The following is a 26,127-nucleotide window of genomic DNA, read 5'->3' as shown; positions in this document are numbered from 1 at the left end:
AACATAGCAATACTTTATATCTGAAAAGCGTGTTTGAGTGTGGCTAGATCCTATACCAGTGGTTCTGAAACTTGAGACTGGACGATTTGTTAAAGCACAGATTGCTGGGCCCCACCTTCAGAGTTTCTGGTTCTGTAGGTCAGGGGGATGCGGACGGGTGCGGAGGACCGGGAGAGTTTAACATAAACACTACCAACCTTACCACGCTCCTCTCAGCTTAACCGGCCCCGCTTGGCGCTCAGGGAGAACTGCAAGTCCCGGCGTGCCCCGCGCGCAGCCGGCGGAAAGCCGGGCACTTCCGCTCCACGCAGCGCCTCTGCCCCCGCGTCTCGACGTGTCACCGGCGGCGCCGCGGCTGTGGCCGGAGACGGACCTGGCTGGGAGAGTTCGAGGCGGCGGGCGGCGGCAGCGGCGACCCCGGCCTGCATCTGCCCCGGCGCGGAAGTGTTCCAGGGTCCGTGGGAAGCAGGAGAGGGAGGCGGCGGCCCGGCCCTCGCGGGCACGATGTTGAACATGTGGAAGGTGCGGGAGCTGGTGGACAAAGCGTGAGTATCAGGGGCAGTTTGTGACCGAGGCCCACGCCGGGGGGGAAGGAAGGGGAAAGGGGAGCTGGCCCTGCGCGCGGGGCGTCCGCGTCACGCCCCCCGCCCCGGCCAGCCCCATCATGGCGGCGGCCGGCTCTCTCCCGGGCCCCGAGCCGTGTCCCGACCGGCAAGGCTGGGAAGGAACCCTTCCTCGTGTCAAAACATCCTCTTAGCTCCCTTCAGTCCTGTCTAGGCCTTTCTCACTACCCCTACGCCGACTCCTCTAGGCACAGACCCTTTGGTCAGGAGAGGGGGAAGGGTTGTCTAGAGCTGGGTCACTGCCCTGGTCGGAGGACTGTCTTGGCTCCAGGCTGTGGGCTTTGCCTCCTGGGCAGCAGCGAAGGCTTGGGGGTGGGGGACGCAGTGCCCTGGCCGTCAGTGTCCCTCAGAGTTTGGAGCGGAGACCTTAGGCGTTGTCGGAATAAGTCCTTTACCTCGCTAGGTTTAATTCCTAATGAACCTAAAGTGTTGGAGTGGGTGGTAGGTGTAACAAGTGGTCATTGTGGTCAAGCTGAAGGTACTGAAGAGGAGACTCATCCTTTGCTTTAATAACACTAGTGAAAGGAGATCACTTCTTGTGATTCTTTTCCTGTTTCCGTTTCCACTGCACTTCGTTTTTGAAGAGCCACTTGTTCCATTCAGTTTAAATAACAAGTCATTAAGAAATTTCCCCTGAAGAAATTTCCCCAGGTTTATATCCTGTTGATCTTCTTTTAACTTCCCTGACAGGTAAAATGACTAATACATAGTTGATTTCCTTTAAGACTTAAGTGATAACTTTAGTGTCTTACTACACTAGAAAAACATTAACACTTAAATTGTGCATATCAGATGTAACAGTGGTTAAGTAAGGCCTTCTAGGCCAGCAGGAAATAAAGTTTAAGAATTTAACCAGTCCCTTCCTTTTGGGTTTTAGTGATTATGCAATAAGTATGGTGACAAAAACAGTTCATGTGTGCCACCCACCCAACCTAAAATCAAGAAATGTAGATGGCACACTGTTGAGGCTTTCTTGGCACCAGAAAAAATAATTCACAATGGCTTGGATTATACATCAGATAGAATTGGACCATATTTTTAAGTTTTCTCTGCCTTTCTAAGAAGGCAGTAGAATGCCTAAGGAACACAGGTTTCAAAACCTACAGAGCTGGGTTCAAGCTCTGTAACCTTGGTAAGTTACTGAACTGAAAGTGCCCCAGTTTTCTCAGGTGCAGTATGAAAATAATGATAGATATCTGCCTTAGAATGTCGTTGTCAGGATTAAGGGCTAAGGCCTAGATAGTATGTAAAGCCCTTCACACAATATGTTCAGATCAGTACACTTTTGATAACCATAGCAGATGTTCTGTGTTGAGAGTGAGAAACTTCATTGGGAGAGAAGCTCCATGTTTGAAAAGTGCTTCACTTTAATAATTTTCCTTTATCAGCTATTCTTTTCACCATTAAGTCCTCAGACATTTATTTTGGGCTTATTTTGCTATTTATATACCCTTTGCTTTTGCTTTCCAAAGATAAAATAAAATGAGGGTTCTTTTCCAGATCCAGATTCATGAGTTGTTTTTCAATGTATGGTATAAAGACTAGGATACCAGCTTAAATAGTTTTTAGAAGTCCAGAAGTCTCTACAAAACTGTCTCTTTATTTCTAAGCTAGAGAACATCGGAAGAAAACCACTAAGAAAGACCTTGTTATCTTAGATGACTAAATTTGTGGTACTCAAAAATTTGAAGAGGCTATATATTTTTCAGGAGAGAAATCAAGGCAATATTCCTGCTGCTGTTTTTCGTTTCATATTGTTTGTCTTTATCACCTATGTCACTCATCTTCAAGTGCTTCAGGTTAAATTTGCCACGTAAGTAGTTATCAAGTCGTCTAATGGAAGAGCTATTGTTGAAAAAGAACTTCTATCTTCGTTTTTACTACCCAATTTAGAATGGAGACTTGAATCAAGTTATTCAAGAACTTGCCACCAAGGACTTTTCAAAGATTTTGTGGGTGTGTGACACATGATATTAAGATTAGAACATGAGGTTATTTTACTGATGAATACTCAGGATTTAATTTTCATCTTTCACTGGCAGGAGAGAAGAAATTCTTCCCAAAAAACGGAAGCATTTTACAGAACCAGTACCTGTGGCACCGTGCCCGGTTAAGACTGTTCACCTTAAAATGCCATAATGCAGGTGAAGCAGATCCATAGAATGGCCGCTCTGATTATCAAGGGGATAAGGTGATGAGGGAAGTTGCACGTGAGGAAACAATGAAGTGATTAAGGACTGCTCTGAGAGCTTGAATTAATAGAATGAGGGCTTATATGATAGAAAGGGCACTGGTTAGGGGTTTTGGAGACCTGGATTTAAATTCTGACACTGCCTTTTAAACTAGCCATATGTATGATTTGAGGCAGAATCACATGACTCTCCAGACCATGGATTCCTTGTCTGTAAAATGAGGGGATTGGGCTACAGTAAGACTTTTTCTGACTTCTTTGGCTTCTTTGGCTATTTGGAGACATCAATTTCCATCAGGGAAAAAAAAATTGCAACTAGTGTTTCATAATAGCAGATAAATTTTGGGAACTCATTATCCTGCAGAGACAGTTTCAGCTGAAAAAGGAAATTTTTTTAAAAAGTGGTAATCAATAATGTAATATTTAAATGCTTTATGCAGTAAATAAGTGCAACCCATGACTCAGGAAAACTAGGATTTTGTTTAGCGTATATCCCTGCCCAATGAGTTTTACTTCAGAAAGAAAAATGTACCCTTTCAAAATGTGTTCCCTGGAGCTACTATTGGATCCAGTATGGTGGCAGCTCTTAAATGTAATGATATGTTTCAAATATTGGCTTTTGAGACCTTGAAGACTTTTATGGAGGGTGGGGAGACATTTTCCACAATTGTTGCACCTCCTGGTGGTATTAAATGGCTCTGTTTTGCAGAACATTGTGGAACTGAGGAAAAGCAGATAAAGCCACAGGCCAGCCAGAGCTTGGAGTTCCAGTTTCCTCCCCTTGGTACTCAAGTTGCATAAAAAGCAGCTGTGGCAGGAAAGGATAAGTGACACCACTCCCACCAACTAAGACCAGCTTGATCCTTGTCATCCTGTGACCTGCCTCCCTTTATTTGAGGCTGTAATAAAATTGGATACTTTTATATTTTGTCATCCCAAACATGGTATAAATTGAAAGTTGCTGCAGTTCTGTTATATTTTTTCTCCAAATTTTGAAATTGTAGTGAAGGTGACATGGTAGTGGTAGAACAAAACTGTTACTTATTGTTCAAGCCCAGCTAATCCTTCTTTTTCATCACAGGGAATAATATTAGTGGTAAATCTATTTCATCAGTGGCCCTTATTCTTTTTATAATAGTGATTCAAACTGTGCTGGCCAAGGTCCTAAAGGCAACTGCTGTAGATAGTCCATTTTAAGTTATTCTTTTAAGCATAGCTTGCATTTTTCCCCCACAAGTTGATTTTTGTTGGCGTTATTTGCATGTTTTTAGTTCCTAAACGTTTAGATAATGTAACAGAGCTGTGGGAACTACTGTTCTACTCTAGCTGACCCGAGAAGGAGAACCTTTTGGTTTTATAGAAAATCATTCGTTCAAATACTTCAACAGATAATACCTTATTTATTGGGTTAGTACTGTATTTTCCAAACTTGAAAAGTGCAATACTGTACCTGCCTTCAAGAAACTTGCCACTACAAATATGCCACAACTTGGACTTATTTATCATTGGTTTTGCTTTTCTTTCAGCCCTCAGTTGTTTTTCTCCTTATTTTCCTTATCTTACCAGTAAACCTGTGTTCAGTTTGCTTCTTAGAACTTGAAAGCAAAGATGATTGCCAGCTTTCTAGTCTTCCCATATCAACTTTTCTTTGAACCAGTTGTAGATAATTATTATTGCTGAAACAATAAATTAATTATCCTTCCTCTCTTCTAGTAACTGGACACAAGTAGGTATTAAGAATTTAATTCCAAGAAAGATGAGTTACATTTATCTTCTGCCAGCACTTCTTAGGGGTGATTTTCTGTAGTTTAAATTAGTTTATTTGGTAGTACTGTCAAGGTGCTTTTACAAGCACTTAGCTGCCTCTTATGTTTTCCGGTGCCCTGTAGAGTTAGTTTACAAGTAGTTTTTCATCTGTTACTAATACATCCAGTAAAAGTACTTGGCCTTTTTTATTTTAAGTGCCACTTACTAGTACTCCTAGTTTTTATAGTATGGCTCCACAGTTGAACCTTTTTCTAAGCTCTTGTATTATTTTCTATTTCCGGTGTTTATTTAATATTTCCTGTAAGAAAAAAGAGTATAGGCAGCTTAAGTAACTTTTTTTAATCTTGAAGAAATTTTATTGTTTTATCTTGCGTAGTTAGATGTAGATTTTATATCTAGCTGAAATTTATTTTTTAGCTTTTATTATGGAAAATTTCAAATATGGCCAAAAATGGAGGGACTGTTGTGATGAACTGTGTATATGCGACCTGTCTTCAGCACTTTGGCCACTCTGGCTTCAGCTGTGCTTCTGCCTAATACCCCCACTCCATATTATTTTGAAGCAAATCCCGGACACCATATTATTTCATCTATAAATATATGAATCTCTAAAAAGTAAGGAATCTTTTTTTTTTTTTGTGAGGAAGATCAGCCCTGAGCTAACATCCATGCCAATCCTCTTCTTTTTTGCTGAGGAAGACCGGCTCTGAACTAACATCTATTGCCAATCCTCCTCCTTTTTTTTTCCCCAAAGCCCCAGTAGATAGTTGCATGTCATAGTTGCACATCCTTCTAGTTGCTGTATGTGAGATGCGGCCTCAGCATGGCCAGAGAAGCGGTGTGTCGCTGCACGCCCGGGATCCGAACCTGGGCCGCCAGTAGCGGAGCACGCGCATTTAACTACTAAGCCACAGGGCCGGCCCTGGAATCATTTTTTTTTTTTATCATAACCATGATACTATTATCACACCTTTAAAAAAAAGATGATTACTTAATATCAAATGTCCAGTCAGTATTCATTTCTTAATTACCTCGTAATTCCTTTTTGTTGTTTCTGACTGGTGGATATATCTCTTGATTCTCTTAAACTATAAGTTCAACCTTGATCTTCTTTTTTTCCCCTTGCAGTTTATTAGTTGAAGAAACTGGGTTATTTGCATTTCCCTGAGTCTGGATTTTGCTCATTGGATCTCCATGGGATTATTTAAATGTTCCTCTAACCTCTGTATTTCCTTTAAATTGGTAATTGTATCTAGTCACTTGATTAAATTCAAGTTCCAATTTGGGGAGACTACTTCATAGATTCAAAGTACATTTTTAGTACTTGTAATGGGTCTTATATAGGAAGAGTTAACTCCTTTTACTCTCAGCTGACGTTAACATTCTGGGACAATGTATTTAACTATGTTTTTTTAAGATGCCGCTTCATTTGAGCTTTCTTGGTTTGGCCTAATTATGTGTGTTTGTCCATATATATTTTTTTTATAGTAATTTGCTAGCCATACTCACTCTCCTACTATACATGGGCACCTCCAGTTGGTATTTAATGGATCTAGGAAGCAGTTTGTGGTTCAGAGATCAGAACTGGATTGAAATCCTAAATCCACTACTAAGAAACAGTAATATTGGGCATTGAAACAGTATCTCTAAATTTCCCCATCTGTCTATAAATTTCCCTATCTATAAAAGGGTTCTTGTGAGGATTAAATGCACAAGACACTTAGCATAGTACTTAACATAAAATAAACTCTTGAAACACCTATTAGTAATGCCCAAAATAATTTATAACATCCAGAAAAATCAAAGAAATAATAGTGTTTGAAAGAATAAAGAAAATATTGTTATCAGACTAGATTACTTAAAAATATATAAGAACTGTATCTTAATCCGTGAATCATCATTTTCAGTGGGCGCTCTGTCCTAAAACTCTTCACTTGAATAGACATCTTAACCTACATATAGGAAAACTCATATAAATATCTCTATTGTGTGTACCTTGTGTTGTGTTTACCATAAATGCCCTTATTTTGATATTGTAAAGCATATTACAGAAATAACTCTTTCGAAAGACATCGTGAGGAATAAAGTCTTTGGAAAGACATATTGCAATTTCCATCTGCTAATTTTTGTTGTTTGTTTTGTATTTTCTCAAGATTTTAAAGATATTGCTAATGTAAAACCTTTCTTCTAAAATGTAAGATTTATTTTATGAAGACAAGTTGAAGTTGACACTTTATTCTTAAAGAGACTGAACAATATCAAGAAAAAGAACCGTCTAAAATATAATGTCAAATTCATGATCTCTAACAATAAATGTGCTGGGGCCGGCCCCGTGGCTTAGCGGTTAAGTGCGCGCGCTCTGCTACTGGCGGCCTGGGTTCAGATCCCAGGCGCGCAGCGATGCACCGCTTCTCTGGCCATGCTGAGGCCGTCTCCCAAATATGGCAACTAGAAGGATGTGCAACTATGACATACAGCTATCTACTGGGGCTTTGGGGAAAAAAAAGAAGAGGATTGGCAATAGATGTTAGCTCAGAGCCGGTCTTCCTCAGCAAAAAGAGGAGGATTAGCACGGATGTTAGCTCAGGGCTGATCTTCCTTACAAAAAAAAAAAAACAACAATAGATGTGCTGTGTACCAGGAAAGCACACTGCAGAAAGGACGTTCCAATTTCTCAACCCATAATCCATTCCCCCAAATTGGCAAGAAATTCTTTTGGCTTACCAGAGCCCTTTAGTCTGAAAATTAGATATAGGTAAAAGAATATAACATATTCCCATGTTGGAACCAATTTATAGCTATTTATGACTTGTGGATAGATTTAGCTAATGAATTGTTAAATATGAGTGATTTCATTAATGTGCAACAATAGACAGGCATGTTTTGTACTTAAGAAAAGTCTAGTTAGCCAATTATTTTAGAATGTCTTTTTTTGACATAGGAATTTAGTTTCTAAGTTCTTAAGAAGGAGAGTATTTAAGTTCTACATAATTCTAATATAAACAATTTTTTATAACTTCCATACAGACACCATTATGTGATAAATGTGTATGCATGCTTTTAAAATGCTTCACTCAAAAATTCTCACCCAGATAGGCATATATTTTTATAATAGAAAAAATAGATGCATTGAAAATTCGATTTCTTGTTTTTCTCGCCATTTATTTTCAGCATTTTTAGCAAATCATTCAAGAACAATGCAAATAAACATAGTGAGCTTTTTTTCTATTAATTTTTCTCATATTCATTCTTCAGTTGCGTTTTTTTTTTGAGGAAGAGTAGCCTTGAGCTGACATCTGTTGCCAATCCTCCTCTTTTTGCTGAGGAAGATTGGCGCTGGGCTAACATCTGTGCCCATCTTCCTCTGCTTTATATGGGACGCCACCACAGCATGACTTGATAAGCGGTGTGTAGGTCTGTGCCTGGGATCCAAAGCTGGAAACCCCCAGCCGCTTGAAGCAGAGCACGTGAACTTAACCGCTACACCACCAAGCCGGCCCCCAGTTTTCATTTTTTGAAGTGACTTAAGGTTGTATGATTAAAATCTTTTATTTGCAGTTAAACCACCATGGTTAAATAATATCCTTAGTTTGATGTGTTTGGCTTATAGTTATAAGTTTGGTACTGAATGAGCTTTTGAAGTGTGGCTCATTTCTCATGAAGCCACATAAAAATTTTAACCCCATAATCTGCTCTCCACACAGCAACAAGAATGATTGTTTAAAAATATTGTCATATCTGCTCAGAACTCACCGAGTCGCTTCTTATCTCACTGCTTACCAACCTCTACATGATCTAGTTCTCTGCTGCCCCCTCTGACTTCAGCTACCACCACACTTCCTCATTCTCTTAGTGTTCTGTTCCTGTTTAAAACAGCATGCATTCACACACATCACTCTTTTCCTCTCTGCTTCTTTTAGTTACGTGTATTGTTTGCTGCATCTGGGATGTAAGCTCCTTGAGGATGGGGACTTTGTTTTGTTACTGCTGTATTACTAACTCCTAGAAGAGTATATGACATATACTAGGTACTCAATAAATATTTTTGAATGAGTATGTTAAATTTGGTAAGTTGATTTATATTACCGAGAAAATCTTTTAAGTCCAGATATTTCTAATAAAAGCTAATAGTTATTGAGCATTTGCCTTGTACCAACAACAATGGTGACAACATTATTATTCTCAATTTATTGATAAGGAAACTGGCCATGGTGAAGTCCAGGAACTTGCCCAAAGTAACACATCTGGAAAATAGTGTCTAGATTTAAATCTAGATGATCTGCTTTCAGAACATATATTTAACAGTTTTTGCTAACTTTTACAAGACATTATTTAAACAAAAAATTATGTTTCACTATAATAAAGGTGAATTACTACTATATACCTTATATAAGTTAAAAATTACTAGGAAAAACATTTATAATACTTAACGTTTCTGAACCAAATTCAGTGAGAGTGTTTATTCTTTTTTCCCTGTATGTACCTATCATAAAAGAAAATTGTTCTGGCCTCTTGCAGTACTCTGAATAATGTCTGTAAGTTGGATTCCTCTCAATGAAAGGGAAACAAACATGTTCCTGTAGGTGAAAAAGAAAATCTTAACTATTATAACAAAGGTGCTCACTGAAATTAATCCTAAAAAAATGTTGTGATATTCATGAGCTGTATTATGTGCTTCAGAATTAGTATTCCTCTGTACCCAGCTTCCATAACTTTAATAAGTTTCACATAATCCTGTGATCTTTATATTGTGGTCAGTTTATTGTGACCGTATTGCTTAGTCATATTAATCTGTGATTTATGCACAACTTTTCCCAATTTTGCTTATATTCAAATTGCATCATTTAGGAATAATTTTTCCTAGTTCATTATGTACCTATCCAAGTAGTATATTTTTGGCCTAGATTGTAAATATTTAAATATTACATGATAACTGAAAATACATTACTGATATCCTTACTAATCTTGGCTATACCTTATAAGGGTTCTTCAGTGAGTGCTTATTAAATAACCTACCACGAACTCTGTAGAGTACTGTAAGATAAGAGATAAATCTTATGGTTCCAGTGGCAGCTTATGATTCTGTCAAGCAGGTGCACGTGAAAAGCACATGAAAAAGAAATAGAGAATGATACAAGATGCTATGAAATCTGAATTTGGGGTATAGGCTGTAAATACTGTAGAAATTCAGAGAATGGAAAGAACAGTTAAGACTGAGCAAAAGATTCATGAAGGAGATAGATCTTGGTATTTTAAAAACGTATATTTGCTGAAAGGAAAGTGAGGCCAAATAAAGTATCAGACATGGAGTGAAAAATCTGAAACACAGGTCACATGATGTAGGCTCACTGATAAGAACCTACCCCCCATGATTCAAAGCATAGGATGACATCAGTGAACACTGTGAGAAGCTGTTCTGTTGAAAAAAGGAGGTCCCCCTTCTACACCAGTCAAATAGTCCGATAATAATAATAAATAATTTGAAGTATAAATTTTTGTTTTTTTTTGAAAGCCTGAGGGGAAATAAATTATAAATGTTTCAAAATTTTAGTAGTGGGGTTCTAGAAACATTTCCCTTCATGTAAGAAAAGTTGAGTCTAGTTTTGGGGATTTGGAAATGCATTTGGGTCAAGCTGAGCTTAAATCAATCATGGATAGAAAATGAAAAAACTATTAGTTTAAACAAAATATCAAATATTTTGAGTTCATGTAGAGATAGTTTTACAAACTTATCTCTGTTGAGGTGCAGGATTTCTCATTTTATTTTATTGATAGGATTTTTTGTTGATAGGATAGTTAACATTATACCTTCAGTTAGTGTTTGATATTTGGCAATGCACCTGAACTTAAGGAGATAGAAGTGAAAAAAAAATCTGTAAGTGATGTAATCAAATTGTACAAAGTCAAGTATTTGTATCTACAAAGATGTAATTTTCACATGTTGTCCCAGTGCACGATATCTCGTCATTTTATCATTCTCTTAGAAGGGTTTTATGCTTTTTTTTTTTTTTTTGGTTAACTAATTTCAGTATTTTGTTTTAGATTTTTTTTCCTGAAGGAGTCAAATAATGTATTTAATAAAACTACCTTAATAGGGTATTTTAAATAGGGTACCACGTATTTAGAAAGATAATTGGTCATGAGTATGCCCAAGCTGAGCAGATTTCTTTGGGTTTCAATTTTAAGTGAAGGGTGGGGGAGGGGTACCACTTCTGCTGTATGAAATGGGGATAAGGTCTACCTTCCAGGACTGCTAAGAGAAGTAAGTTAATATATTGCAAAAACGATTACCATTGTGTTCTCAATAAATTCGTGGTCTTTACTTTTGTTTATTTAGTTTTGTCATTGTGAGACAACTGTGTTGACTTATATAACATTGTGTAAATTTCAGCTGTACGTTATATATCAGTTTCTGTATAGACTGTATCATGTTCACCACTGGTAGTCTAGTTTTCATCTGCCACCATGCATATGTGCCCCTTTACTCCTTTTGCCCTCCCCCCACCTCCTTCCCCTCTGCTAACCACTAATCTGTTCTCCTTCTCCATGTGTTTATATTCCACGTATGAGTGAAATCGTACAGTGTTTGTCTTTCTCTATCTGGCTTATTTCGCTTACCGTAACACCCTCAAGGTCCATCCATGTTGTCACAAATGGCACAATTTTGTCTTTTTTTATGACTGAGTAGTATTCCATTGTGTATATATACCACATCTTCTTTATCCTATTCATCCGTTGTTGGGCACTTGGGTTGCTTCCACATTTTGGCTATTGTGAATAATGCTGCAATGAACATAGGGATGTAAGGGAACCCTCATACACTGCTGGTAGGACTGCAGACTGGTGCAGACACTATGGAAAACAGTATGGAGATTTCTCATACTCCATAAATGGAAATTAAAAATGGAAATACCATATGATCCAGCTATCCCACTACTGGGTATTTATCCAAAGAACATGAAATCAACAATTCAAAGACAACTGTAAAAAACTGTAACCCAAAATTAAAAAGGTATAAATGAACAAAGACTGTTATTCCTTAGATTAGTTCTAATTAATAGTAACTTAAAAATTGGCAGACATTTTTAATAAACTTTTAAACTCCTTCAAAGGTAAAATTTTTACTATTAAACTTATTTTAATGCCTGTTTTATCATACCTGTAAAAACTGGAATTAGGGTCTATAATGCAAATAAAACTCTTACGCTATACGCCTTTTTTAACACCTTGGATATTTGATCTTCTTGTGAAACTGGTTTAACGTATAATACCTCTTGACAAGAAAAACATCACATTGTCCTTTCTCTAAAAAAAAAAAATCAGTTTACAAAAAAAAAAAACCTGTGCAAGTATCCTTAAGCAACTGCCAGCAATAGGAAAGATTGTTTCACAATTAAACTTACACACAAAACAATCTGAGTCTGAAGCTGCTTTCCTAAGTACAGAGTAGGAGTGTTTTTGGTTGTTGAATAGGAATAATATTCTCATACTTTAAAAAAAAAAAAGGGGACCTTGGGAGCGTAGGCTTTTAAAATTTATTAGAAATTGCAGTTGAGGAACTTGCGCTTGAATTGATAATGTGTACCACAGGCTAAACAGTTGAATTTGTAATGACTAGTATTTGCAAAACAGCTTCCAAATAAATATTTTATGCTAAATATTTGACTAAAAGTTTTTCTAGCAAGTGGGAATGGGTGTCCTAGTTATTTAGTCATAAATATTCTATTATTGTATCTAAATATAACATTTTGCTAGCTTTTATTAACTTTTGTCATTAAATATGGTAATAGCTACTGTTACAAGAAAACTTTGTAACTAGAACAGTCCTAAGAGCTTCATTGAGGGTGTTTTTGGCCTATTTATTAGTTGAATAAAATGTTTAACCTTTAGGATTTTTTACTCATATAAATACTTAAGATTGCTTGACGTGCTGACATGGTTTGGGGAGGAGGAATGGTGGTTGATGTCCCAAAAGAATAAGATTTGCGTAACAATATTACTAATTGTTCCTTTCACTGTAGCTTAAATATAAAATAAAACGACTGTTAATTATAAAAATCAGGTAAGCCTAAATTTCATAGTGTGTTTTAACTCAAACTTCCTTTACATTAAAACTTATGCATTCTGTATCTAAAAGCATAATATTCACTCTGCATCTAAACTCTTTGATGCTTTAAGGGAGGAATGATTGCACTTCAGAAAGCTAGTTATTGCCTAGTTTGACACTGAAATAAATGTTCTCCAAATTGTAGAATCAAGAAAATGACGGCTCAAAATGAAAAGGAAATAAACCAACGAAGCCTTTTCATGAAGATTGATTTTGTTCCAAGTTGTGTGTGTTACTTAGAGGCAGATTTAAAAAAAAAATTTTTTTTAATGAGATAAAATTCATGTAATATAAAATTAACCTTTTTAAAGTGTTGAATTCAGTGGCATTTAGCACATTCACAGTGCTGTGCCATGAGGCAGGTATTTAAATAACTTTATTTGGCAATTAAAGTTTTAAGAATAGTAAAGAGAACACCTTGTACTCTTTATCCAGATTCACCAATTTTTATGATTTTGCCATATTTGCTTGTTGTTCTTTCTTTTCCTTCTCTTCCACTCTGTCTCTCTGCACACACACACACACACACACACACACACACACACTTTTCTGAACCATTTGAAAGTAGGTTACATGCCCCCTTTGCCTCAAGACTTGACTGCATTTCCTAAGAACAGGGATTATTCTCTTACATAGCCATAGTATAGTTATCAGATTCAGAAAATTTAACATTGAAACAATAATTTTATCTCTCTGAAGTCCATATTCCAATTTTGTCAGTTGTCCCACTCCAGTACAGGATTCTGTCCAGGATTATGTATTGTATTTAATTGTCATGACTCTTTAGTCTCCTTTAATGAAGCATTCCTTAACCCTTCTTTGCGTTCATGACGTTGGCATTTTTGAAGATTATAGGCCATTTATTTTACAGAATATTCCTCAATTTAAGTTTAGCTCGTTTCCTCAGGTTATGTATTCTGAGCTGGAATATTACATTAAGTGATATGTCCTTTTCAGGAGGACAACAATATCTGCTCCTCATTAGCGATGTTAATTTTGATCACTCAGTCAAGATGTTGTCTGGTTCCTCTACCATATATATATTGTTTTTTCATTGCAACTAATAAGCAATCTTTGCAGAGATACTCTGAGACCTCTCCTCATCAATCGCCCGTCCCGTAGTTTTAGCATATACTGATGCTTCTTGCTTGAGCCAGTCTTCACTATAAAGGTTACAAGTGGTGATCCCCACCCGCCCCCCCCCCCCAGTTCCACCCATCTCTATATTTATCAGTTTACTGTAAGCAAGAGCTCTCATTTTTTTTTCCTTTCTTCTGTCCCTCGTGGATTTTCACTTTATTCAATCAGTTGTAATACGTTACTGTCCTTATTTATTTCGGTCCCCAAATTGTCACTGATTTGGGCAGTGGGAGCTCTGTAAAGCTGGCCTGGGTACTTTTGACATGCCTTTTTTTTTTTTTTTTGAGCACTTTCTCTCTTTCTGACACAAGGTGTTTCAAGCTTTTCCTATACTTTCACTACTTCAGCCCTGGAGTCAGCCATTCCTCCAAGGACCCTGGTTAGGGCTCTTTTTAGTGATGAGGCAGATTTTAAAAATAGAGACTATATGGTAGATTATATAGAGAGATTTTTGTCATAATTAAGATGTTGCTAGAACTTCTTAGTTTGTAGGAACACCTACAGTACAAAGAGTTGGCACATGGAACACAGAACTCTTTGGAAGTGTGGTGGTATTTCTTTTGGATAATAAAAGTTTAAGGAATGATTGCACTTGAGAAAGCTAGTTATTGCCTAGTTTTCTTTCTTCCTTTTTTTTTTTTTTGTGAGGAAGATTAGCCCTGAGCTAACATCTGTTGCCAATCCTCCTCTTTTTGCTGAGGAAGATTGGCCTTGATCTAACATCCGTGCCCATCTCTCTCTACTTTATAAGTGAGATGCCTGCCACAGCGTGGCTTGATGAGCGGTGCATAGGTCCATGACCGGGATCCGAACCTGCAAACCCTGGGCTGCTGAAGTGTAGTGTGTGAACTTAACCACTACACCACCAGGCCAGCCCCTAGTTTTCGTATTTTTAAACCTTAAGAGAATAAGATTTGTGAAGGATACTACATTGCTATTCTCTTCCTACTTTTCCTACCTCCAGCAATGTAATTTGCTTTCCGTAAATCAATTAAGTGTGAAAAGACAAAAGTCAAAGCATATGCTATACAAGTGTATATATTGAAGATAATCTGGTTATGTCAATAAAATGCTTCCATAGAATGTATTCTTCCTTAATGATATTTCCTGTACAACTGTCTACCTGCAGTTCACATACTCCTGCCATATTATAACTCCTGTTTGGTTTTTGAATTGTTTATACTATTCAGCTGATTACTGAGTAATTTAAGTCTCACTTAATTATGGCAGCACTTTCTAATTAGAATGCTGGATGTCGACACTTTATTTAGCAAACAAGTGTAAAGTACCTATGTTTGTGACATTTCTAGAAATAAGTATTGAGGATTAATTTTCTGTGGATAATCTTAGGATATATATCTTAAGTGTAGACATATGCCTACTTTACCCCCTAATCAAATACATAATTCATTTGGAATATGAAATTCTTTTGACTTAAATTGGAAAAAAATGGTTATATACTGAGAGTGGCATTTTTACAACAAATAATTATATGTGTGTGTATATATTAAGAAGCAGCAAGATTACACGATTTTATTTATTTTTTTTTTTTATTTTTATTTTTGTGAAGAAGATCAGCCCTGTGCTAACATCCATGCTAATCCTCCTCTTTTTGCTGAGGAAGACTAGCTCTGAGCTAACATCTATTGCCAATCCTCCTCCTTTTTTTCCCCCCCAAAGCCCCAGGAGATAGTTGTTATGTCATAGTTGCACATCCTTCTAGTTGCTGTATGTGGGACGCGGCGTCAGCATGGCCAGAGAAGCGGTGCGTCGGTGCGCGCCCAGGATCCGAACCCAGGCGCCAGTAGTGGAGCGCGCGCACTTAACCACTAAGCCACGGGGCCGGCCCCTAACACGATTTTAAATAATTAAAACAAATACGAGTAATTTGAACATTGAGTAGAAAAGCTTGAGAAATTTGCTGGAGGTAAAACACCAGTGTTTGAATTTAACACAGGGAATATTCCTTTGGTCATGTTGGGATTTATAAGGAGTAATTTGAAAATAATAACATATAATTGACATTCCTTATAGATTAATATTTTTCAGATATGAGTTTTTTAGAATATATGATGATCATCTTTTAGTGAATGAGTTAAAGTTTATTCTTAATGCTTGTATAATCTCTAAGACTCAAATTATAGGTGTGCTTCTCACGTCAGACACGCATATGACAAAGAGAATGAGGAATTGTGCTAAGAATTGCAGGAAGCCACAGAATAACCTGGCTTATGCATTTAGTGAATATTTATTGATCCCTGAAGTATAGTTGTAAACAAATTTGGGTAGGGAGAGAGAAGTAAAAAGAACATGTGAACAAAATAATTATATATTTTTTAAGTGTTATGAGGAAAAGGTACTGGCAGTGTGGGTAGGGAGATGTGGATGGACATATTTGAGAGATACTTTAGGAAATAGAGTTGAAAAGGCCTCGGAATGGATTGGATGCTGGATAGGAAGAGGGGAGAGAAGTAATCGATAGTGATACTCAAGCCGTAACCCGGGATGGTACTATCCACTGATAAAGGAGGAGGAAAATGTTTGGGAGAACATGGTGATGAATTTGTGATGGATTAACATGGCCAACATTAAATATTAGAAAGATGAATCTGATCGTGGTTTGGAGGATGAATAAAAGGAGCATACACCCAAAATAAAGAAATGGTTAAATGGCTTTTGTAGGGGTCTAGGCTGGAGGTGAGTGCCTGTATTTTTAATGCAGAATGAACAGGTCTTGGAAATTAATGGGAAGTAGGCACTGAGGGAAAAGGCTCCCAAAGATGACTCCAAACATCCTAATGACTGCATGCAGCCTGCCTGGCTTTATGCTGTGCTCTGAGATCATTTTTTAGGATGCAAAATAGTGAAGCTACCTTCATGTTGCTACTTCTCAAATACAGCTGGCCTTTGATATCCATGGTTCTGCATCCGCAGATTTTCAACCAACTGTGGATCGAGAGCTACGGTGCTTGCGTCTGTACTAAACATGTATGGACTTTATTTTCTTATCATTAGTCCCTAAACAGTATAGTATAGCAACCATTTACATGGCACTTACAATGTTTTAGGTATTATAAGTAATCTAGAGATGATTTAAAGTATATGGGAGCATGTGTGTAGCTTATGTGCAAATATTACGCCATTTTATATAAGGGACTTGAGCATCCGTGGATTTTGGTATCTGAGGGGGTCCTGCGGATTCCCAACAGATGTCTCTACATAGAAACTAACATTTTATTGTTTAAAAGCAGCTCAAATTTGTCAGAATAATCATTTTTTTAACCTGTGGGACTTGATAAAACTCATTTTTTTCTCTTTTAGTATCTTGTATTCGTCTTTGATTGATCCTTGTGAAAAATGTTGCCTCTGCATGAGGGGGCCCAGAAAAGCAGCTGCTAGAGTGTGAGAGTAAGGGACTGTTGGGAGAGGCCATCCATCTCTTTTCTTGAGCTCTTTGCCCTTTTCTCTTTGTTCAGCTATGCCTTATAAAATAGAATAAATATGTAGGAAAGAAAGAAAGATGTTTAACATAGGGTTATTAAATGAGGATTAAGAAATTAAAACTTAAAGCTCAAAATAAGTAAAGTGAGAACTTTGGAAGGATTGGAATAAAGTTTAGAAGCTTTTTAAAACCCAATGGAAAAAAGAGTACAAAAAGAGTAAAACAGATGAGACTTAAAGAAGATAGATAACTAAGATCAACACTAAAGATCAATCAAGAGTTTTTTCTTAAATATGGTAAAAATAAATGAGATATAAAGCAAGATTAAAGGCTGAAAGCCAGCCAATAGATAAGAGTTTAAAAACATAAAAATAGAATGTTAAAGGAAGAGCTATCTATTAGATACAAAATAAGAAATAACATACTAAAAACAAAAATGGTAAGATGAAGGTATAAACTGACAATATTTTTGGAAGTTTGAAAAAAAGGGCAATTAAAAAAAATAGTATATACCAAAGTAGATTTCTTGGGACACTTACAAAATGCTCCAGGGAAAAGATATGTTGTCCCCAAAGTTTTAGAAATGTTTAATATAGTCCTGTCTTGAAGACTTACAATGCACATTAGAATAGTAAAGTCTCTGAGAAGTATTGTGGTAATAAAGTTGCCTTTGTTTTACATAACATTTCCCAAACCTCACCGTGGAACACTTTTCTCACATAACACCTATTAATATATCCCAGAGGGTTTTTCACAAAACACTGGAGTACTGTTTTAGAAGAAAATAAAAATGAAAATCTTAAAAGTTACAGAGATACATGATAAAAAAGAAAAAATCAACTAGAAATAGAAAATAGTTTTAGGCCGAGTTTGGCATTGGTAGCGAATAGTCTGTTGAGGCAGCAGCACTGTTCTGCAGCTAGCGGGGGGCAGAGAGCAACTTGACACCCTTACCTTCTGGCCCTCCATCCAAAGCTGTCTTTTCAGAAAGCTTTCATCTGTGCAGACAGGGCGCTGACAGAGCACAAAGGCTGCTGAGCCAGGGGAGTGGAAACTGATCCTCAGCAGAATTAAATCAGCCATGGGACACTTCCCGAGCAAGTGAAGAGAAGTTTTTTATACTAGTGCGATTTTTCTTTTCTTCAAAAAAATGATCAGTTTTTTCATTGTATAAATAAAATTTTAAGCAAATATTCCCCCCAACACTGTTTTCCTGGTTTTTTTTTCCTTCTAGGCTTTGTCCACATGCACGTGTTTTTGTATAGTTGATAGTGGTTAGTGTTCATACAGTTTTGTATTGTGAGAGCTCTTTTTCTATGACTATGAAAGGAAAAGAATTTTCTAGTGGTAGCTGCCTCTGCCTCTTCTGTTGCTACATTATTCCAAGTACCATTGCTGCCACATTTTGGAAGCCACTTTTCATCCTGCTTCCCTCAAACACACAACGCATTCTTCCCTTTTGCCGTCCATAGAACACCCCCTACCCAAATCTTATTGCTGCCAGAATGCCTCTCTGGAAAATAATAACTCCTTGGCATCATGAGAATAGTGTGGGTTGGGACACTTTTTTTGTAAGCCTGTCATCTGCTGCGCAGGTCATTATAGCAGCAGCTGCTGTGCTAGAGAGAGAGTATAAGGACTTCCATATGAACCATCAAGACCTGTGAACGTCCAGATATTTCCTAATATGATGGTTTGTGCTCTTGCAGAGGAAACAGGGTACAGAAACTGGGTATTGTGGCCCTTCTAAAACTGTTTGTTCAGCCAGACACCTCATGGAGTGAGTTACATGGACTTTATCTTTGGCATTTTGTCTGTTCAAAATTCTGCTGGTTTGATATTCCTAAATTGTAAACACAGTCATGCTCCACATAACAATGTTTTGGTCAGTGACGGACTGCATCTACAATGGTGGACCCATAAGATTAGTACCATGTAGCCTAGGTGTGTAGTAGGCTATACCATGTAGGTTTGTGTAAGTACCCTCTGTGATGTTCACACATTGACTAAATCACCTAAGGACGCGTTTCTCAGAACGTATCCCCGTCATTAAGTGACACATGACTGTATAAACTTCATGCTAGATAATTTCCCTTCTTATTATAGTAGCTTAAAAGTCTTTGTTTTTGGCATAATTTGCTTTGGGATGTGCAACTCCAGTAGTTGATATGAATGAGTTTGGTGAATCCAAAAAACTTAGACTTTTTATTTGTTTTATCAGATAATGTCAGATTACCACTAAAGGAGAAATTGCTACTTAATGTATAATAAAACCCTAGCTCACAGTTGGTGGTGTACCAAGAGTATTAAGGAGAGTAAACTTCAAAATATGAACTCTGCTAAGTGTAAAATGGCTGTTGTTCTGTGCTGGGGCTTGTATTAATAGATACTTGTCCTGTCTCTTAGTGATACTCATTTCTAGCTCTTTGGCCATTTCTTAATAGTAGAATCGTTTTTTCCTTGCTATGTAGTTATGTCCTCAAAATCTTCATTTCAGTGTCTACACTGTGGGTCAGATAGGCTGCTAGTTACTGTGACTGTAAAATTCTGCAACAATGAATGAGATGTGGGTAAGAAGTATTATGCCAGTTGACTCTAAGGGGCCATATGAAGAATATCTTCAAACTAGAAATAATAGATACTGGCAGAAAAATAGTTAAACTGTGTGTGCTAAATGCTTTACGCATATCATTTCATTCAATCTCTATAATCATACATAGGAGCTACCTTTCAGATGAGAAAACTGAGACAGGGTGGTTAATTTGTCCAGGGGTCAGAGTAAAATTTGGGCCCTATTAATTTCTGATAAATTATTGATTAGTTAATATACGTATTACTTTGCTTTTACACAAAATAGCCATAAAAGATGAAGCAGATTATGAAAATAACATTAATGTGCAGTATTTTCCTTTAGTGTGGCCTTGTGTTTTAACAGGTCCTAGAGTCAAGGTCCATTTTAATGTCTGTAAATGGGCTTCTATCAAATGGATTGTTTTATTTGGTATTGCTAACCACTGAAGTTGTAAGGAAAGGGAAATATTTTTATAGTTTCTTCCTCCCACGGGTTATAATTTAGTTGTGGACATCAGGATGTTTTTCTTGGCTTATCTCATTCATGTAGTTTTCCTTGCATATCTGTTACATAAATTACTAAACTATTTCCTTGAAAAGTTGCCAGTTTGTCACACTTAATAGTGATCAAGAATTAAATGAATTAAATGACAGACTTTGAGGGGCAAAATCCAACTACCATCCTGGTTTAAGTATTTTTTTGTTTTGGATCAATTCCTATATTTTTTGAGACATTGAAATAATTATATGTGGTTTCTAGTGTTTCCCAAAGGACTTTATGTTGGGTTATAAATATTTAATAATCCTTGATATAAAATGAGGTATTTTAATCACTGCTTCTATAATAAATTTTTATCTTTTCAATGATCAATTTATGTAGACATTCTAGCCTGGTACAGTTTGCCATTTGAAACTAAATTTGGAATGTTGACTTCTTTAATGATTATTCATTTTATGTAATCTTTCCTGGCCTTGAATTCTACGCCAACCATAAAATAATGATTTTCTGGGGGGAAAAATTCATAAGAATTATTACTTCTGCTATATTTACATTTTAGGACAATTTTGTACTTAAATGACAAATATATCAGTTGTTAGAAATGTCAGAAATTTTAGATGTGAGTCTGGTTAGTTTTGACCCATGCAAACTGATATTAAATCAATACTGGAAATTTTCCTGGAATGTTAGGTAAACTCTTTCATAAGCAAGGGACCAAGTATTTCTTTAATGAACAATTTGAAATTGTGTGGATTTGGAATACTGGTTTTAAGCTTGAAATCTTTAGATAAATATATCATTTGGAATACTGATAATCTGTGATGGGTGTTTTTAGAGATGAGAAGAGAAAGTATGTTATAAATTGGTGAATGTCACTTACTGATAAAAGTTCTTAATTTTTTTTGCTTCACGTTTCCTACTGTGTAACCATTCTCCTTTCTAAAATGCAATAGATTTTTGATAGATTTTTCTGTTCAAAGTTTTGACTTTTTAAAACAGATCTAGGAGATTTGTTATCAGGAAATAATGTATAATTTTGTTATGATCCAAATCTGACTTGCTTGTGTGGAAACAAGTTGTCTAACTAAGCTGGTTACTTGCCTCCTTCTCTCAGCTTTGTTGTGTTCCAGCTCTGGGGCTGTGGTAACAACTTAACTTCTTTGTGAAAAATAACTCAAAGAAAGCCAGCCTCCAATAGTGGTAGTGAGTGAATGTGGCAGAGTGTAAGAAAATGGTGATTCACAGACTGAAAGTAGAAGCTTTACATATATAGAGAGGGGAACACATCAGGTTTGGTGGTACCTTGGGTTGATGACAACAATCAAATCTATATAGAATCAGTAAAAAAAAAATTATGAAAAGTGGTCTGCCATGCAAAAGTTTCTTACCTGAGAAAACTTGGTGAATCTAAATGTTGGTTACCCTGTGTCGAGGAAGTATGTACGCAGGACACTTTAACTCTTGATCGAATCTGGGAGATTGTCAAGAGTCTGTATAAACATTGTCATTTTCATAATTTTGAAGATACACAAAGGTTTTCAGCTAATATTTCAAGAATGTTAGGGGTTTATTCTTTTTTTTTTTTTAGAGGTTTACTATTATTTATTTATTTTTTTGTGAGGAAGATCAGCCCTGAGCTAATCCTCCTCTTTTTGCTGAGGAAGACCAGCTCTGAGCTAACATCTATTGCCAATCCTCCTCCTTTTTTTTCCCCCCAAAGCCCCAGTAGATAGTTGTATGTCACAGTTGCACATCCTTCTAGTTGCTGTATGTGGGACGCGGCCTCAGCATGGCGGAGAAGCAGTGCGTCTGTGTGCACCTAGGATCCGAACCCAGGCCACCAGTAGTGGAGCGCGTGCACTTAACCGCTAAGCCACGGGGCCTGTCCTAGGGGTTTATTCTTATGGTTTTTTCTACCTGCAGAGTAGTGTTCAGTGTTTAATTTGCTCCCCATCCCCCCCAATCAACAACTGAAAAATACTTTCGTAGAAAACAGTTTTTTGGAATTTACCTTTCCACTTTGTCTGTAAGTAGTACAAATGCAGTCTAAAAATTTGAGTTGATTACGAGAATATTGAGCCATGTCAATCAACAATATTCAGTAATAGGAAAACATCGAGTGATTAAAATACTATAGTTCAGTTCTCCACCCCCACAATAATACTGGACTGAACTGTTACCGAAATTGAAGGCCAGCATGGGTCAGAATAGATGAAAGAATTGGGTAGTAGAATTGATGTGAGAATAGCTTTTGGTTTAGAAAAGAGTATACAGTCCTTAATTTTCTTACAACATAAAAACAATTTCAAAAATAGTTACATCAGTTAAGGATACTTTTCTCTTGTCTTACATCATGTGAGGAGGGAACAAGTGAAGTGTTGTTTTTGAACATTAATACATTTTCTGTGATTTTAATGTCACATAGGCAGGCAGCTTGAGTTCAGACTTAGGCAGTTTTTCTGTCTGTACCATGTTTTTAAGATGTTTTAGGTATCCAGTTATAGTATCTAACTTGATCTTTGAGTATCCAGAATTATTCTAAAAAGTAGAAGGTTTAAAAAGAATTATAGTGCTCTCCTCCCTCAATAAAATGTGGCAGTAAACTGCTCTTTAATATTTATTTGGTTTTAATTTTCTTTTGACTGTGATAGCTAAAGGATGAGGTATGATATTTCAGTGCAAATTCTTGATTATTTTTAAAAGCAGAGAGTTTCATGTTTCAGCATTTAGCATTTTAATGTTCCGTCTTGAAAAGTAACGAGGAAAACAGAAGGTGTGTAATCCAGCATAGTCCTCTGTGTAAGTAGGTGAAATCATAAATAATATGCATAAGCATCCCACATACTTATGATATAATTGGATTGAAATAGGGTATATGTTTTTTAAATAATTAGGTTACTCTCTTCTGAAACCTTGTTACTGCAGAAGAATGGATAAGAAGCTCAGATTTTAGATGTTTTCAGTTTAGTTTTTCCCTATTCAAACTGATATTTCTTAACCTTGCTTTTAAGAGTATGTGTATTTCTGTATGATTTCACTGATATGTGGAAGATAAACACATGGATAAGGAGAACAGATTAGTGGTTACCAGAGGGGAAGAAGGTCCGAGGGGAGGCCGAAAGGGATAAAGGGGCACATATGTATGGTGATGGATAAAAACTAGACTATTAGTAGTGACATGGTGTAGTCTATACAGAAACTGAAATATAGTGATGTACACCTGAAATTACACAATGTTATAAGCCAATATGACCTCAATAAAATAATTTTTTTTAAAATGTGTGTTTAAGAGGGAGTACATTGGTTTCCTCCTTTTCAATTGGATGGTTTGTGTTTAATATTTACTAAAACCAGAGAAAATGTAATTTTCATGACTGAGAATATATTTTTTTAAACCTTAATTCAGCATTTAGTTCTTTTAGTAGCGCAATTTGTGATAACAAAGTTTGAAGATCTGTTGCTGTTTACTAGTTGTGTGATCCTGAGTGAGTTTAACTTCTCTACTAAGGAGTTGCTATTAAATATATTTTCCTCTCTCCTCACTCAATTTTTTTTTTTGGTAGGAGAGTGCTGCTGGTGATGACAACACTAGAGAGAAATTGGTCTGCGTTATGGTTGTTATGTTTATTTCTTCCGTACTATCCAATCTTTATTAGTTTTCTTCTTATGGTATGGAGGGAGTACTGTAGTGTATTCCTTGTCCTAGCACTGTAGCTGTTTTATAACTAATATGGAATCAAATATAACATTTGCTTTAGCAACATCAATTCTTCTGTGGAACCACTGCTTCTGTTGAGATAATTTTCAGTGCTTTGTGTTTCATTTTCAGATCAAGAAAATACTTTTTTTTTTTTGATAGGTAGCAAATATCCAGCCAAGTGGACAAATCAGTTTTTCCACCTCCCCACACCATTTCTATACAGCCTCGAATTTCTTCTAACAACGAAAGTTATGCATTTGTTGAATTTAGGAGTACTAGGCTTCTTGGTTGTTGACCATAAATTTGATGTCGTTCACAGGACTGTAATAACATGTAACTTGGTTTTAAAATATTAGTATTGAACCTATAAAATGTTTAGCTTGCCAATAAGGGTGATGTGGTGAAGGCCATCCTGTGATGAAAAATGAGTATCACATGGTCCATTATCAAGCTTTTAGAGCAAGTATTCTGAAAACACTTCCCTAATGTTTTGGCTAAAAACATTAAACAAAAAAGAACAAATTTTCCTGGCGTAAGTGACTTGTTACCTGAGAAAACTTTATTTTTCACTGTTCATTTTATGGATGTTTTATTAATTTAAAAAAGTTAAAAAGATTGATACTTGGTAAGGATCATAATAGTGTTACCTACATCAAAAAAGTATCTTCTGAAATCTTTGCGGCATTGAGATTTAGAGGTGACTTTTAAATATAGGTTTTAATGTCTTCCCTAATACAGTTTTTAAAATCACGTTAATTTCAGTATTAAGTACTTAAATTGTTCCCTGGGGTTTTACATACATAGCACCTGGTATACATATTTTCATGTGTGTACATATATTTTAGTTACTAGTTTGCTACACATATTACCCTGAGAAAACAAGACTTTGGAAGTAGGAATAATACACACGTGGTCTACTGTGATGCTTATTTGCCTATAAATAGTTAAAACGTAGCTAATGATGATATAGTACTTGATTTATATTTTTAATGCATTTAATAGTTTTCTCTTGCTTACAATATAATGTTCATGGGGGAAAATTTGGAAAATACAGGAAAGTATAAAGGAAAAAAACACCACTATTTAAACCCATTTGTTTGTTCATCTGTATCTCTTGCTGCCTCTATCTTTCCTTTTTTCTGATTCTCCATGTCTGTAAGTGTGGATATATGTATGCATGCATATGACAAAACAGAAGTTTAAAGGTCTAAAAGAAAATACTGGTAAATATTTTCCTGATCTCAGAGTGAATGAAGTCTTTTTGATTAGTTTAAAACAAAAAGAAGAAACCATGATAAAAATACAGACCCATTTGACTTTTTTTTTTTGAGAAGTAAAAAAAGGCAAGCTAGGAAAAATACTTACTATATCAGTGTTTCAATTTTCTTATTCCTTTGTTAGCAGTTAGGACTGGATTATACCTATATTTTACCTTTTCTTTAGGTGTATAGTTTTTTTTTTTTTTGTGAGGAGATCAGCCCTGTGCTAACATCCGCCAATCCTCCTCTTTTTTTGCTGAGGAAGACGGCCCTGGGCTAACATCTGTGCCCATCTTCCTCCACTTTATATGGGACGCCGCCACAGCATGGTTTGCCAAGCAGTGCGTCGGTGCGCGCCTGGGATCCGAACCAGCGAACCCCGGGCCGCCACAGCGGAGCGCACGCACTTAACCGCTTGCGCCACCGGGCCGGCCCCTAGGTGTATAGTTTTGTTTTAGCAAAGCATATTTTTGAACGTTTGACAGGAAAAAATACCAATAAAGACTATTCAAATTTTTTCTTGTCAGTCATTTTACTGATTATTCTTAATGCAGATTGGAAGATGCATTGACCGTCTTTAAGTAAAAGCCCCATTTTAGCTTTTACTTACAACCAATTTTGCCTCTAAAACCTGGACCCAAACTGTTATCAAGTAAAGTAACTTGACATTTTATAAGTAGGGAGTGGTGAAATAAGCAGGAAATGGGGAATAAAGAGGAGGGCCAAAATGAACACTAATAATTTACAAATTGAATAATCAACCTTTGACTAATTAAACATTAGCTGTGTTCACACAGCCATAGGACTGTGTGTGCGGAACTTGAGGAT

General features: G+C 36.5%; 1 protein-coding gene across 2 annotated transcripts in view; it reads left to right on the top strand.

The window, feature by feature from the left end:
• The first annotated feature begins 352 nt into the window (after positions 1 to 352).
• Positions 353 to 26,127, top strand: part of CLINT1 (clathrin interactor 1) — a 57,972-nt gene continuing 32,197 nt past the window's right edge. Inside the window, exon 1 of one of the 2 annotated variants that reach the window (XM_058544925.1) lies at positions 353 to 545. In XM_058544925.1, the coding sequence (XP_058400908.1) occupies positions 505 to 545 (41 nt within the window). In that variant the 5' untranslated portion in view covers positions 353 to 504. The remainder of the gene's footprint in view (positions 546 to 26,127) is intronic. The other variant, XM_058544932.1, reaches the window with a different exon arrangement.

This window comes from Diceros bicornis, chromosome 1 (assembly GCF_020826845.1).
Source record: "Diceros bicornis minor isolate mBicDic1 chromosome 1, mDicBic1.mat.cur, whole genome shotgun sequence".
Classification (NCBI taxonomy): Eukaryota; Metazoa; Chordata; class Mammalia; order Perissodactyla; family Rhinocerotidae; genus Diceros; species Diceros bicornis.
Note: the sequence above shows the minus strand (reverse complement) of the source record. Positions and strands in the feature narration are given on the sequence as shown.